The sequence below is a fragment of the Podarcis raffonei genome, chromosome 6 (assembly GCF_027172205.1).
Source record: "Podarcis raffonei isolate rPodRaf1 chromosome 6, rPodRaf1.pri, whole genome shotgun sequence".
Classification (NCBI taxonomy): domain Eukaryota; kingdom Metazoa; phylum Chordata; class Lepidosauria; order Squamata; family Lacertidae; genus Podarcis; species Podarcis raffonei.
This window is the reverse complement of record NC_070607.1, coordinates 98,256,157-98,270,557: the sequence shown is the minus strand read 5'-3', so window position 1 is coordinate 98,270,557 and position 14,401 is coordinate 98,256,157. Positions and strand designations below refer to the sequence as shown.

Here is a 14,401-nt window from a genome sequence, read left to right as displayed (position 1 = left end):
AGTTGCACTGGCATTGGCACCCATTTGGGACAAGGTCACGCTGATTTGGTGTGAGATCTTGCCTGAAACAGACCCCACCTTGCCCCCTGGGGCGGTTCTGCTGCCTGAAGCAGTGGCCTCACCCTGCCTAACTGGCTGGCTCCGTGAGAAAGGGAGGAAAACATTAATTTGCCCCCTTTCTCCAGTGCCACGGAGAGGTGGCTGCTTGTCCCCGCGGCTACCTTGAGTACGAACGCCCAGTGTGAACTGCCATCATTCATTCAGGTGACAAGATTATCCTTTTTCTTCTCTTCTGGATCACAGCCCTGGATTCAATTTATCGGAAGCGGCCCTCCCCGGGAAAGGCAGCCGGTCCATTTGCTGGAGAACAAAAGACAAGAGCCCGTGCCCCTCCCCTCGACCTTCTCCCGGGAATCCTGACACGCGGAGAGGCTTTGATGCTCTAATGTCTCTTTTATTCCCTAACAAACGACACCAGAAAAATCTGCCTTTCCTCTGACAGCTGCTTCATCTGTAGCGCTGTAAACCTTGCTCTGTAATCAATAGATGTGATGTGGACAAGCCTCACCTTTTATGCTAAAGCCCTTAATGGGCCAGGAAGGAGGAGAGGGGCCCAGGGGGACCCAGAAATCAAATACAGGGAGATAGGAAAAAAAAGAGCCTGCTTGCTCCATTTTTTTTATGCCACCAGGCCTGTTTTCCACCTTCATTGAGGAACTAACTAGATATTCCTGCTGCTCCATCTCTTTCCCTCCCTCCCACTTTCTTGTACCATCGAAACACAACAAATGAGGATATTGCAGAGTTGGGAGGGGTTCAGAAAAGGGCTGCCAGAAATGATAAAGGGGTGGAGAGGCTCCCCCAGAAGGAAAGGGGGCAGCATTTGGGAATTTTTTTGTTTAGAGAAAATAATTATTTATTATTTATACCCCACCCATATGACTGGGTCTCCCTAGCCACTCTGGACGGCTTCCAGCCCAATATCAAAAACAATACAGCATCAGACATTAAAAACTTCCCTAAACAGGGCCGCCTTCAGGTGTCTTTTAAAAGTAAAATAGTTGTTTACTGCCTTGCCATCTGCTGGGAGGGTTTTCCACAGGGCGGGCGCCACCACCGAGAAGGCCCTCTGCCTGGTTCCCTGTAACTTGGCTTCTTGCAGCGAGGGAACCGCCAGAAGGCCCTCGGCGCTGGACCTCAGTGTCTGGGCTGAATGATGGGGGTGGAAATGCTCCTTCAGGTATACTGGACCAAGGCCGTTTAGAGCTTTAAAGGTCAGCACCAACACTTTGAATTGTGCTCAGAAAAATACTGGGAGCCAATGCAGGTCTCTCAGGACCGCTGTTATATGGTCCTGGCAGCCACTCCCAGTCACCAGTCTAGCTGCCGCATTCTGGATTAACTGCAGTTTCCGAGTCACCTTCAAAAGTAGCCCTACGTAGAGCACAAGTTAGAAGAGACTTGATAGAAGTTTTTACTGAAATAGTCAGATAGCAATACAGACCTGCTGTAACCCCCTCCCCAACTCTCTGGAAGAATGGCAGCCCCTCCTGCAACAGCCACTTCGCCTTAAGCCTGCATGCCATTCATGGCTGCAGAATAACGACTCCGACAGATCTACTATTTCGGAAGCAAGTCCAAGCATTTAATGGCAACGTTGTTAGAAAGAGTGGCATCCTATTTCTCTCTCTCCCCCGTGTTTAAAAAATCGCACTATATTTTGAATGGCTCTACCAAGCAACGAGATTAATGGGTGACGGAGTTTGCAAAGATTGCCTGCGATAAATAATTGGTGGAGAAGCGAGGAGGCAGGTGGCAAAGTTCTGCATTGGGCTGCTCCTGGGTAACGGATCACTCTTTGCTTCGGGGTTCATCAGTCTCTTGAAAATCTACACAGGCAGGGTTTTTTGCCTCTCCAACTGAAGCAACCATGCATTTTCACCTCCTCACGTTCCCAAAGAAGGGAGCACTGAATTTCCTTGGCCTGAGATGGTGTAGGATGGAAGGGGGAAGATATCTGCATTCTTTGCTTCAAGCAAACAAGGGCGGCATCTTAAAAAGCAGAGACATCACCTTGCCAACAAAGGTCCATATAGTTAAAGTCATGGTTTTCCCAGTAGTGATGTATGGAAGTGAGAGCTGGACCATAAAGAAGGCTGATCGCCGAAGAATTGATGCTTTTGAATGATGGTGCTGGAGGAGACTCTTGAGAGTCCCATGGACTGCGAGAAGATCAAACCTCTCCATTCTGAAGGAAATCAGCCCTGAGTGCTCACTGGAAGGACAGATCCTGAAGCTGAGGCTCCAAGACTTTGGCCACCTCATGAGAAGAGAAGACTCCCTGGAAAAGACCCTGATGTTGGGAAAGATGGAGGGCACAAGGAGAAGGGGACGACAGAGGACGAGATGGTGGGACAGTGTTCTCGAAGCTACCATCATGAGTTTGACCAAACTGTGGGAGGCAGTGGAAGACAGGAGTTCCTGGCGTGCTCTGGTCCAGGGGGTCACGAAGAGGCAGACACGACTAAACAACAATAAGGAGGACGGATTTTGCATGAGCTCACTGCGTGGTTGCAAAACTGCAACATTCCCTACACACCTGCACATGCTTCTGCCCTCTTGAAACCCAGCAGCCAAGATATTTGGCAAGACAAGGATTTCAGAAAACTGCAAGACTTTTTTTTAACCTACAGGAAAGTCAAGCATCCCTAATTAGGGCCCATCCAGACTCACCCGCAAAATCCACATTTCACATCACCGATTCATCCCCTTGCTAGTGCACACCTGAGTGGTTTATATTCGGACGCGATTTCAGCCAGGGATTTGGGGGTCTCTTCTCCTTGCTTTCTACTATTTGCTCTCTCAAGCAGCCCTGCTGCCTGCAGGAACTGCTCCACTTCAAAAACGCCCTTGTCGAAAGAAGGAAAACATGGACAAAGGTGTCCAGGGAAAGATGGCAGAAGCCAAAGGCAAAGGACAACTTCCTGCCTGCTTGATCTGACTTCACTTCATTTGTAAGCCAGGAGGAACATGGCTGAGCGCCCCCACCCTCAACCTATGAACAAATATGGTCAACATAGTGACTCGGGGCACCTGAATACTTTAATAACTTGGAGTAACAGGGGAACCTTGTCTTGTTTAACCATTATATCTATACTATAGTTGCAGCCACTGCCACCTACGCAGCAAAACAGCCCTGTGGTTTATTTATTTTGGCTTTATTTCATGTCTGTATTTGTAGATGCGCTAGGTAAACTGCCACACCAGATCCTGTTTCATAACACTGCATTTTGCAGAATACTGCATAACCTTTTTTGAATCAATAAAAAGGACAGGCAGAGCAGGTGTCCCTTCTGGATTTTTCGTGGATCAGAGAAATTCCAGATTTAGAAGGAGAACGTTGAGGGCAGCAGCTGTTTCTGGTGAATGCCGTATGGACGAGGGGAAATCAAAGGACACAGAAGGGTGCCTATTCCACATTCAGCCGAGGTGCGGATGGGCCGAGGTCCCTAGGAAGGTGCAGTCATCTCATGCTCAGAGGCTTCGCAGTCATGTTCTCTGGCCAGCTGAGACCTTCTCCCAAGGAGGTGCATCTCCAAGACTCCTCTTCAGAAACTGCACAATGCTGCCTGAGGATGTTCCCCCATCGACCCTCCTGTTCCCCTTCCTGCTGCTGCCTGGAGCGCCACTGGACCCCCAGATTCTAGCAAAAGGCTCCCGTCTCTCCAGGTTTCAAGGGTGTCTCTCAGGGTGCAGCTGCCACCGCCGCTGCTCCTTCCCTCCCTTGCAGCTCGCCCAGCAGCCGCCCGATGTTGTCGGTGAACTCGCCCCGCTTCTTTTCCACCCCGGCCAGCTTCACGGGCCGCAGGCTGGGGTGGGGGGGCTCGTAGGGGTGGGGGCACCAGACGTTGCTGAGGAAGAGCCAGACGGCATCCGGGTCCACCTGCATCAGGTGGAGGAAAACGCTGCGGAGACAAAAACAAAAGCAGGGAGGGGAAGCTGAGTCAATGGGAAGTCTAGAATCATAAAATCGCACAGTTGGAAGAAGACCCCCAAAGGTCATCTATTCCAACCCCCGCAATGCAGGAATCACAGCTCAAGAATCCCTGAAAGGTGGCCACCCAACTTCTGTTTAAAGACCTCTGTGAAGCAGAGTCCACCGTATCTTGTGGGAGTCAAAGACAGGGCTCTTCGTCAATCCATTTTATTGTATGTGAACGGGATCCATGCGCGTGACGTCATTTTGAGCGCCTGTGCATGTGCAAGCGGCGAAACCCGGAAGTAAGGCGCTCCGGGTCGCAGCGGAGCATAACCTGAAAACGCTCAACCTGAAGCATATTCAACCTGAGGTATGACTGTACAGCGGTACCTTGGGTTACATACGCTTCAGGTTACAGACGCTTCAGGTTACAGACTCCGCTAACCCAGAAATAGTACCTCGGGTTAAGAACTTTGCTTCAGGATGAGAACAAAAATCGTGCTCCGGCGGCACAGCAGCAGCAGGAGGCCCCATTAGCTAAAGCAGTGCTTCAGGTTAAGAACAGTTTCAGGTTAAGAACGGACCTCCAGAACAAATTAAGTACTTAACCCAAGGTACCACTGTATAGCCAAAGGCCTTTACAATGGGCGACAGAGAATAAAAGGAAAACTTTCATCTAAAACCATACAACGTAACCTGTAGCTGTTTACAACATAAAAAGAAATCTACAACATTAAAACTGGAGTGCATTCACATAACTGGAATGGAGCTTCTTGGCTGCCAGAGCAAATTTGGCTAGGCTACCTGGTGTGTAATATCTAGATGTTTACCTGCTAGGAGTTCAACGGTCACTTCCTGTGCGGATTGACCTGGAAGCCAATCAAGAACTGGCAATATAAATTTCCCTCTGGGTGTTGTCTACAGGGGGCAAATCAGCAGACAGCCTGTGATGTCATCTACCTGATGGCGTCTATGTATACATTTGCAATCCGTATGGGGAATTCCCCGATCTCTCCCCTCTAAATATGCTGGGGGCATCTGTTGGAATCTTAATTCTGCAAAGGCTCTGCATTGTGAGAAGGTCAGAATCTCAAGGTGACGGGGTCTTGAGCTACTGGTCTTAATTTGGGGGTACTTAATTTGGATGCTCTGTCTTGATCAAAATCCAGTTTCTAAGGCCACGTGGCCTAAGGACTAAGGAGTTCTCCATTTGAAGATTATAAACCCTAAACTCATCTTGCCACTTTTGTGCTCAGCCCCCTTCCCTTAGTTGCTCTAACCAGCTGATCTTAAGGGTAAGATCCTCGAAGGCATTTAGCCTGTGCCAGCATCTCAGGCTAGATCAATTCAGGCTGTGAGGGGAGGTCGTTCCATGGCTGAATGGCTCTAATAATACCGGATCCAGAATTTGGGGAACCCAGGCTCACCCCAGCCCCCTACTAGACTTGGGTTAGCACAGCACTGAGGGTGCCGGATCTCTTTTCATTAACTCTGCTGATCACATCCACCTGAACAAGGGCTCCGCCCTCCTCAAATGCTGACTTGAGGCATCCTCTGAAAAGACTAATCGGTCCAGCAAAGGTCTCCTTAACATGATGGAGAACCAACCCAGCTACTCCTCCCCAAAGCGTCAAGGAATTGCAAGGCACCCGGCTATTTCTGAGCATCGATTGCTTAGCACAAGAACGCTCAGAATGTAAGAGTCTGCAGGATCAGGCCAAGGGCCCATCGAGTCCAGTGTCCTCTCCCCAGAGTGGCCCACCAAATGCCTCTTCTGAGAAACCTGCCAATCAATCAATACTTTATTGCAGTCCAAGATACAGTCATACCTCCTGGTGCAACTGGACTTCTCCGCTCCTGGTGCAACTGGACTTCTCCGCAACCCTTCCCCTCTGCAGGGAGGTGGGACCGATTCGGATGGTCCGCCCCCGCCACTTAATGGATCCAATTGGCTTCCAGAGAGTGGTAGGGGATGCTTTATCCCAAGTTGATGGCCTTTCAGCTGATTCCCTGGTGGCACGCTGGAATGCGGAGTTAACCAGGGCTATTGACTGTCTGGCTCCGAAGCGCCCTCTCTGATTGCATGGAGCCCGGACAGCCCCGTGGTTTTCCCCGGAGCTGAGGGTGATGAAACAATCGTTGAGACGGCTAGAGCGCCGGTGGCGGAAAACTCATTCTGAATCAGACCGGACACGGGTTAGAGCTCAACATCGAGCCTACCAAGTGGCAATGGCGACGGCGAAGAGGGCCTTCTTCGCCGCCTCCATTGCATCTGCAGAAAACAGCAGCAGGAGACTTTTTCAGGTGGTTCGCAATCTATCGGAACCACCTGTACCACCGGGGCCTGGTAGGGACCCCAAGATCTCCTGCAATGCTTTTGCCAAGTTTTTTGCAGATAAAATCGCTCAGATTCAGAAGGAGGTAGACTCTACCGTGGGAGCAGGGCCGGGGCGGGAGAGTGCTAGAGTTCTGTCTGGTCCTGTTACATGGGATCAATTCCAATCTGTTACCTCCGAGGATGTGGACAGGCTGCTTGGACAAGTGAAACCAACCACCTGTCTCCTTGATCCTTGCCCATCCTGGCTGATAAAAGCAAGCCGGGAAGGGCTGGGCGATGGGCTCTGCGGGGTGGTGAATGCTTCCCTCTGTGAGGGAGCCTTCCCAGACCCGCTGAAAGAGGCGGTCATTAAACCGCTTCTTAAAAAAACATCTTTAGACCCGGCCAATTTGGCCAACTATCGCCCAGTCTCAAATCTGCCATTCTTGGGCAAGGTGATTGAGTGGGTGGTTGCTGAACAACTCCAAGCACGCCTGGAGGAAACGGACCATTTGGATCCCTTCCAATCAGGATTCAGGCCTCACCATGGGACTGAAACTGCCTTGGTCGCGCTGGTTGATGATCTCCGGCGGGCTAGGGACAAACGTGAGAGCTGTTTCCTAGTTCTGCTGGATCTCTCAGCGGCCTTTGACACCATCGACCATAACATCCTTCTGGACCGTCTAGAGGGGCTGGGAGCTGGGGGCACTGTCATACAGTGGTTCCGCTCCTTCCTCCTGGGCCGTGTCCAGAAAGTGGTGGTGGGGGATGAGTGTTCAGACCCCTGGGCTCTCACTTGTGGGGTGCCTCAGGGTTCTGTCCTCTCCCCCATGCTTTTTAATATCTATATGAAGCCGCTGGGAGAGATCATCAGGGGGTTTGGACTGGGTGTTCATCAGTATGCAGATGACACCCAGCTCTACCTCTCCTTTAAATCAGAACCAGTGAAGGCAGTGAAGGTCCTGTGTGAGTGCCTGGAGGCGGTTGGAGGATGGATGGCGGCTAACAGATTGAGGTTGAATCCTGACAAGACAGAAGTACTGTTTTTGGGGGACAGGGAGCGGGTTGGTGTGGGGGATTCCCTGGTCTTGAATGGGGTAACTGTGCCCCTGAAGGACCAGGTGCGCAGCCTGGGAGTCATTTTGGACTCACAGCTGTCCATGGAGGCGCAGGTTAACTCTGTGTCCAGGGCAGCTGTCTACCAGCTCCACCTGGTACGCAGGCTAAGACCCTACCTGCCCGCAAACTGTCTCGCCAGAGTGGTGCATGCTCTAGTTATCTCACGCTTGGACTACTGCAACGCGCTCTACGTGGGGCTACCTTTGAAGGTGACCCGGAAACTGCAATTAATCCAGAATGCGGCAGCTAGACTGGTGACTGGGAGTGGCCGCCGGGACCACATAACACCGGTTCTGAGAGATCTGCATTGGCTCCCAGTACGTTTCCGAGCACGGTCCTGTATACCTGAAGGAGCGTCTCCACCCCCATCGTTCAGCCCGGACACTGAGATCCAGTGCCGAGGGCCTTCTGGCGGTTCCCTCATTGCGAGAAGTGAGGTTACAGGGAACCAGACAGAGGGCCTTCTCGGTAGTGGCGCCCGCCCTGTGGAACGCCCTCCCATCAGATGTCAAAGAGATAAATAATTACCTGACATTCAGAAGACATCTTAAGGCAGCCCTGTTCAGGGAAGTTTTTAATATGTAACGCTGTACTGTTTTTAACACTGATTGGGAGCCGCCCAGAGTGGCTGGGGAAACTCAGCCAGATGGGCGGGGTATAAATAATAAATTATTATTATTATTATTATTATTATTATTATTATTATTATTACAGCCGCTTCAGGTTGTGTTTGGGTTGCGGACTGCCAAAACATGGAAGTACCGGAACGGGTTACTTCCATGTTTTGGCAGTCATGCATGCACAGAAGCGCAAAATCGTGCTTTGTGCATGCGCAGAAGTGCCGAATCGCAACCGTGCAGACGCAGGTTGCGAACACTGCAGGTTGTGAACGTGCATCCCACACGGATCACGTTTGCAACCAGAGGTACCACTGTACAGTTAAAATGACCAGACAGATGGAAGAAACCAAGACAGTCATTTTGTTTTATCTAGGGCATAATGATCTTTGTTTCTTATAACCTCCAAAAGAAACTTTGCCACAGCCAGTATAATATCATTTGACCTGCTAAGCATGATATTCCTCTCCCCTCCTATGGCTTCAGGAACTGGTTTTCAGAAGCATTGCTGCCTCCAACTGCCGTCAATAGCCCTCTCCTCCTCCATGAATTTGTCCCATCCTCTTTTGAAGCATCCAAGTCAGTGCCCATCTCTGCCTCCTGCAGCAGGGAGTTCCATAGTTGAACTATGTGCTGTGAGAAGGACATCCTTTTATGTGCCTCGGATCTTCCAACATACATTGTCATTGTACGTCAGCCCCTACCATTACTGATGTATAGGGCCTGTGATTTGTTCCCAGAGTCAAGACTCTTCCCTTGATTTAATTACGGGGTATCAGAGTTTTTAGGGTTCATAGAATCATAGAATCATGGAGTTGGAAGAGACCACAAGGGCCATCGAGTCCAACCCCGCCAAGCAGGAAACACCATCAGAGCACTCCTGACATATGGTTGTCAAGCCTCTGCTTAAAGACCTCCAAAGAAGGAGACTCCACCACACTCCTTGGCAGCAAATTCCACTGTCGAACAGCTCTTACTGTCAGGAAGTTCTTCCTAATGTTTAGGTGGAATCTTCTTTCTTGTAGTTTGGATCCATTGCTCCGTGTCCGCTTCTCTGGAGCAGCAGAAAACAACCTTTCTCCCTCCTCTATGTGACATCCTTTTATATATTTGAACATGGCTATCATATCACCCCTTAACCTCCTCTTCTCCAGGCTAAACATGCCCAGCTCCCTTAGCCGTTCCTCATAAGGCATCGTTTCCAGGCCTTTGACCATTTTGGTTGCCCTCCTCTGGACACGTTCCAGTTTGTCAGTGTCCTTCTTGAACTGTGGTGCCCAGAACTGGACACACTACTCCAGGTGAGGTCTGACCAGAGCAGAACACAGTGGCACTATTATTTCCCTTGATCTAGATGCTATACTCCTATTGATGCAGCCCAGAATTGCATTGGCTTTTTTAGCTGCCACGTCACACTGTTGGCTCATGTGGCCACCCAACTTCTGTTTAAAGACCTCTGTGAAGCAGAGTCCACCGTATCTTGTGGGAGTCAAAGACAGGGCTCTTCGTCAATCCATTTTATTGTATGTGAATGGGATCCATGCGCTTGACGTCATTTTCAGCGTCTGTACATGTGCAAGCGGCGAAACACCATCAGAGCACTCCTGACATATGGTTGTCAAGCCTCTGCTTAAAGACCTCCAAAGAAGGGTTAACCAGGCTGGGATCGCTGGGATAGTAGGCTTGTTGGTTTTTGAATGTCTGACGTAGACTTTTCCAATTTCGTTGTTTTGTATGGGACAATGACAATAAAGATTATCGTATCGTATCATATCGTATCGTAAAAAAGGAATCGCCAAATCGCATCATTCAGAATGATGGTCGGAGGTTGTTTCCCTTTGAGCCTCACATGGCTCTGCCCTCTTTCAGGCTTCCCCCAAATTCCTATTTTGGAGGCTCAGCAGTTTTTTTAATGAGTGCAAGGTGTGGTTTTTCATAATGACACAGCATTATTGCAGCAAATCGAGGCCAGGCTCACATCGCAGGTAAGGACAGGCTTGCCTTCCTAGTCCAGTCCCTGCAACGACTGGCTTGTCTTTCAAATAAAACAACTTCTTCTCTGTCCCCTCCACAAGAATTTTCTTCCTTTCTTTTGGACTGGGTGGCCGGAGACCATTTTTGCTCCGCAGTGATGGTTCCCTGCCAGCCTCGCTCCACCTAATCAATGGCAAAGGATGTTAATTCATCCTGGTTGCTTTGTAATCCATATGTTTGATCCTGGACGGCTGCGGAGAACACCAGCCCTGTCTCAACTCATTTGGAGCCCTGCCTCTGGACAAAGCCTCTTGTTTCTTCCCCACACCTTCCCCCCAAAATACGGTTCTGGTTCACGGCACAGTCAGCACCCTGGAAATTGCAATGTGCTAAATAAGTGTTCTCCGCCTTAATGCTTATTTGCTGCGAGCCAAAGCCCGGGGAAAAACGAGAGAGTCCTGATTAAAGGCATTGCCACTTCCTATTTTAAACTTCCTTCATCAATACATTCCCACACGGAGGTGAATAGCTGTGGGTTCAGAGTTAGCTGCATTTTCAGAATGTGATTACATAAAGCAACTGGTTCAGAGATTAAATTTTTAAAAGGCTGTGAGAGAAAGAAGTAAATCTCTGGAAGGAATGTCTATCTATCTTACGCAAACATACCTTCTCTCTCTCTCTCTCTCTCTCTCTCTCTCTCACACACACACACACACACACACACATACTTAGCTTAACACCTGAGATGACATTATGATCTCTTCCCAAACTTGCTCTATTAAAAGTAGGAATTGCACATACACAAAATTCAAAGTGCGACGTGGCTGCTGAAATTCCCCAACCTGGCGCTCTCCACTGGTATGCAGGATGAGATCCTACCTGCCTGCAGACTGTCTCGCCAGAGTGGTGCATGCTCTAGTTATCTCCCGCTTGGATGACTGCAATGCGCTCTGCGTGGGGCTACCTTTGAAGACCCGGAAACTACAACTAATCCAGAACGCGGCAGCTAGACTGGTGACTGGGAGCGGCCGCTGGGACCATATAACACCGGTCTTGAAAGACCTACACTGGCTCCCAGTATGTTTCCGAGCACAATTCAAAGTGTTGGTGCTGACCTTTAAAGCCCTAAACAGCCTCGGCCCAGTATACCTGAAGGAGCATCTCCACGTCCATCTTTCAGCCCGGACACTGAGGTCCAGCTCCAAGGGCCTTCTGGTGGTTCCCTCATTGCGAGAAGTGAGGTTACAGGGAACCAGGCAGAGGGCCTTCTCGGTAGTGGCCCCCACCCTGTGGAATGCCCTCCCTTCAGATGTCAAGGAAATAAGTAGCTATCTTATCTTTAAAAGACATCTGAAGGCAGCCCTGTTTAGGGAAGTTTTTAATATTTAATGCTGTATTGTTTTTAACACTCGATTGGGAGCCGCCCAGAGTGGCTGGGGAAACTCCGCCAGATGGGCGGGGTATAAATAATAAATTAATTATAATTATAATTATTATCTTCATTTGGACTCTAGCTTCTTCCATCAGCCCCCGTCACCGCAGTCATGCTGGCTTGGGGAATGATGGGAATTGTAGTCCAAAGGCAACTGGGGGGCCCCAGTTTGGGGAAGGCTGACCTAGCTGACGCCAACAGAGCGGTTCCTTTCCTTCTCTCTCTCCTTCTCACAGAATTTTGCAAACAGTTTCATTGTGCAGCCTCCCTTCTCACTGACTTATAAATCTTGCCATTGCTGCTGCTTTCCTATGGGCCTTCGTCCTCCAACGCAGATATCAGGTACAGAAGCCAATGCACCTGGAGGGGGTTATGGAGGGACCTGGCGTCTATAAATCATGCTTTTCTCTTTAAAGGCCCACTCAAAATCAAAACAGTAATCAAAGAAATGAGGCAGGCACTCCACCTCGAGAGAAAGTTTTAAGAACTTTCCGAAAAGGTTTGCAGTCTGCTGGTCATGCCAAGCTCAACAGGCAATGAGTTCCACAGGTGTGGGAGCAGCTGTTGCAGAAAATGCCCCGATTGGCCAAAACACCAGTAAATCTGGTCAAAACAAAAAAAATTCCTTCCGCTAGCACCTTAGAGACCAACTAAGTTTGTTATTGGTATGAGCTTTCATATCTAAGGTGATACTGGAAGGAATTTTTTGTTTGTTTGTTTCGACTACGGCAGACCAACACGGCTACCTACCTGTAACTAGTAAATTTGGTGTGGTTGTTCTACTGTTACTTTGCTAGAAATTGCCTTAATCAGGACTGAAAAATTTAAACAGCTTAAATTGAAATGTGTTTATGTACTTAAGGCCTAGATTGTTTTGGTTTCTGAAGTCATTCTGTGTGAGCCAAATTGCTGATTTTTGCCATTTTTGAATTTACTGACACGCTCTGTACAGCGGTATCTCCAACGCTCCGTATTTTGATGCTTTGAATGTCTGCTGTAATATGATTTGGCCACAGCTCATTGTGGGAAAGCAGAATATAAGTGAATCAAATCAAATTGATGAAGCAACTTAGCTCCAAAGCACGGCACCGACTAGGCAGCCCAAGCCGGACCCCCCAAACCTGTGTGATTCCCCTGGCAGATTTCTGTGGCTTTTCTCCAGGCGAATCAATCCAGAATTACCCTCACAGAGATGGGCAGTTTGACAGTCACTGGCCTCCTCTAGAGCTGCTGCAGGAAACTGGGCAAAATCCAAACACCAAAGACTTGGCTGCAGGCAGAGAAGGCCTCTGGAGATGAAACCGGTCTTTCCTTCTCTCTCTTTTTAATGGATTTGCGTGGCTTTTTCAACTTCTTGTTTGTACCAGGCAAGGCACCACCCAGCTCAGCCGCTTCCCGGCCTCTTTGCGGCAGGTGTGTTTGCGCTGTGCCCACTGAGACGGCCTCCGAGGCTGGAATTAGATGCTCTCCGCAGCCAAGCCACCGCTCTTGAAACCAAGAGAGGCTCTTCAGGTCTGATTGGGACTCAGCAGAGCCCTTTCCTAGAGGGATAATCGCAGCACTTCTTCCGTGGCCTAGGAAACGGCTGGCAGACCTGGAGAAATCCATCCTCTTGGGTGAGGAACCGTGCGGGAGAACCAGACGGGCTCCGCAACGAATGGCGCTTATTCATTGAGTATGGAGGCAGCGTGGCACAGCGGTTAGAGTGCTGGACTAGGACCCAGTTGACTGGGGTTTGAGTCCACTGCTGGGCCACAAAGCTCACTGGCTGTGACCTTGCAGGCCAAGCGCTCGCTCTCAGCCTAACCTGCCTCACAGGGTTGTTGTTGTTCTGCGGATAAAATGAGGAAGAGGAGAGGTATGCATGTCACCTCAAACTCCATGGAGGCGATAAAGGAAACACAGTGGTACCTCTGGATACGAACGGGATCCATTCGGGGGCCCCGTTCGCATCCTGAAGCGAACACAACCCGCGACTGCGCAGGTTGCAATTTGCCACTTCTGCACATGCGCATGACGTCATTTTGAGCATCTGCACTTGCGGTGAAACCCGGAAGTAACGCATTCCGTTACTTCCAGGTCGCCACGGAGCACAACCCGAAAACATCCAGAATGCGGCAGCTAGACTGGTGACTGGGAGTGGCCGCCAGGACCACATAACACTTGTCCTGAAAGACCTACATTGGCTCCCAGTACATTTCCGAGCACAATTCAAAGTGTTGGTGCTGACCTTTAAAGCCCTAAACGGCCTCGGTCCAGTATCCCTGAAGGAGCGTCTCCACCCCCATCGTTCTGCCCAGACACTGAGGTCCACCTCCGAGGGCCTTCTGGTGGTTCCCTCATTGTGAGAAGTGAGGTTACAGGGAACCAGACAGAGGGCCTTCTCCGTAGTGGCGCCCACTCTGTGGAATGCCCTCCCACCAGATGTGAAGGAAATAAGCAGCTATCCTATCTTTAAAAGACATCTGAAGGCAGCCCTGTTCAGGGAAGTTTTTAATATTTAACGCTGTATTGTTTTTAACACTTGATTGGGAGCCGCCCAGAGTGGCTGGGGAGACTCAGCCAGATGGGCAGGGTATAAATAATAAATTATTATTATTATTATGATGATGATGATGATGATGATGATGATGATGATGAAGCAACTTCAACCCAAGGTATGACTGCAAATGAAATGAAATGAAAAATAAAATAAAATAAAATAAAAGGCAGAGACAGGAGATTCTGCAGGAAAGAGAAAAGTACTACAATGCCTTAGGATGCACAGAGAGGGCACCTCTGGGCTCCCCAAATCACAGAGGAAGAGATGGAAGGGGTACCGTGATGCAGCCCATTACGCCTTCCAAGTTGGCGAATGCCCCTTCCTTGGAGGTTTTTAAAGGGAGGTTGGGTGGGGATTCTTTAGCTGGGATTCCCTGCATTGCAGGGGGTTGGACTGGATGGCCCCTGGGTGTCCTCTGCCA

General features: G+C 49.6%; 1 protein-coding gene across 2 annotated transcripts in view; it reads right to left on the bottom strand.

The window, feature by feature from the left end:
* Window positions 1–1,901: 1,901 nt before the first annotated feature.
* TTI1 (TELO2 interacting protein 1) overlaps window positions 1,902–14,401 on the bottom strand; it is a 31,526-nt gene continuing 19,026 nt past the window's right edge. Inside the window, exon 8 of one of the 2 annotated variants that reach the window (XM_053394742.1) lies at window positions 1,902–3,965. In XM_053394742.1, the coding sequence (XP_053250717.1) occupies window positions 3,746–3,965 (220 nt within the window). In that variant the 3' untranslated portion in view covers window positions 1,902–3,745. The remainder of the gene's footprint in view (window positions 3,966–14,401) is intronic. The other variant, XR_008331272.1, reaches the window with a different exon arrangement.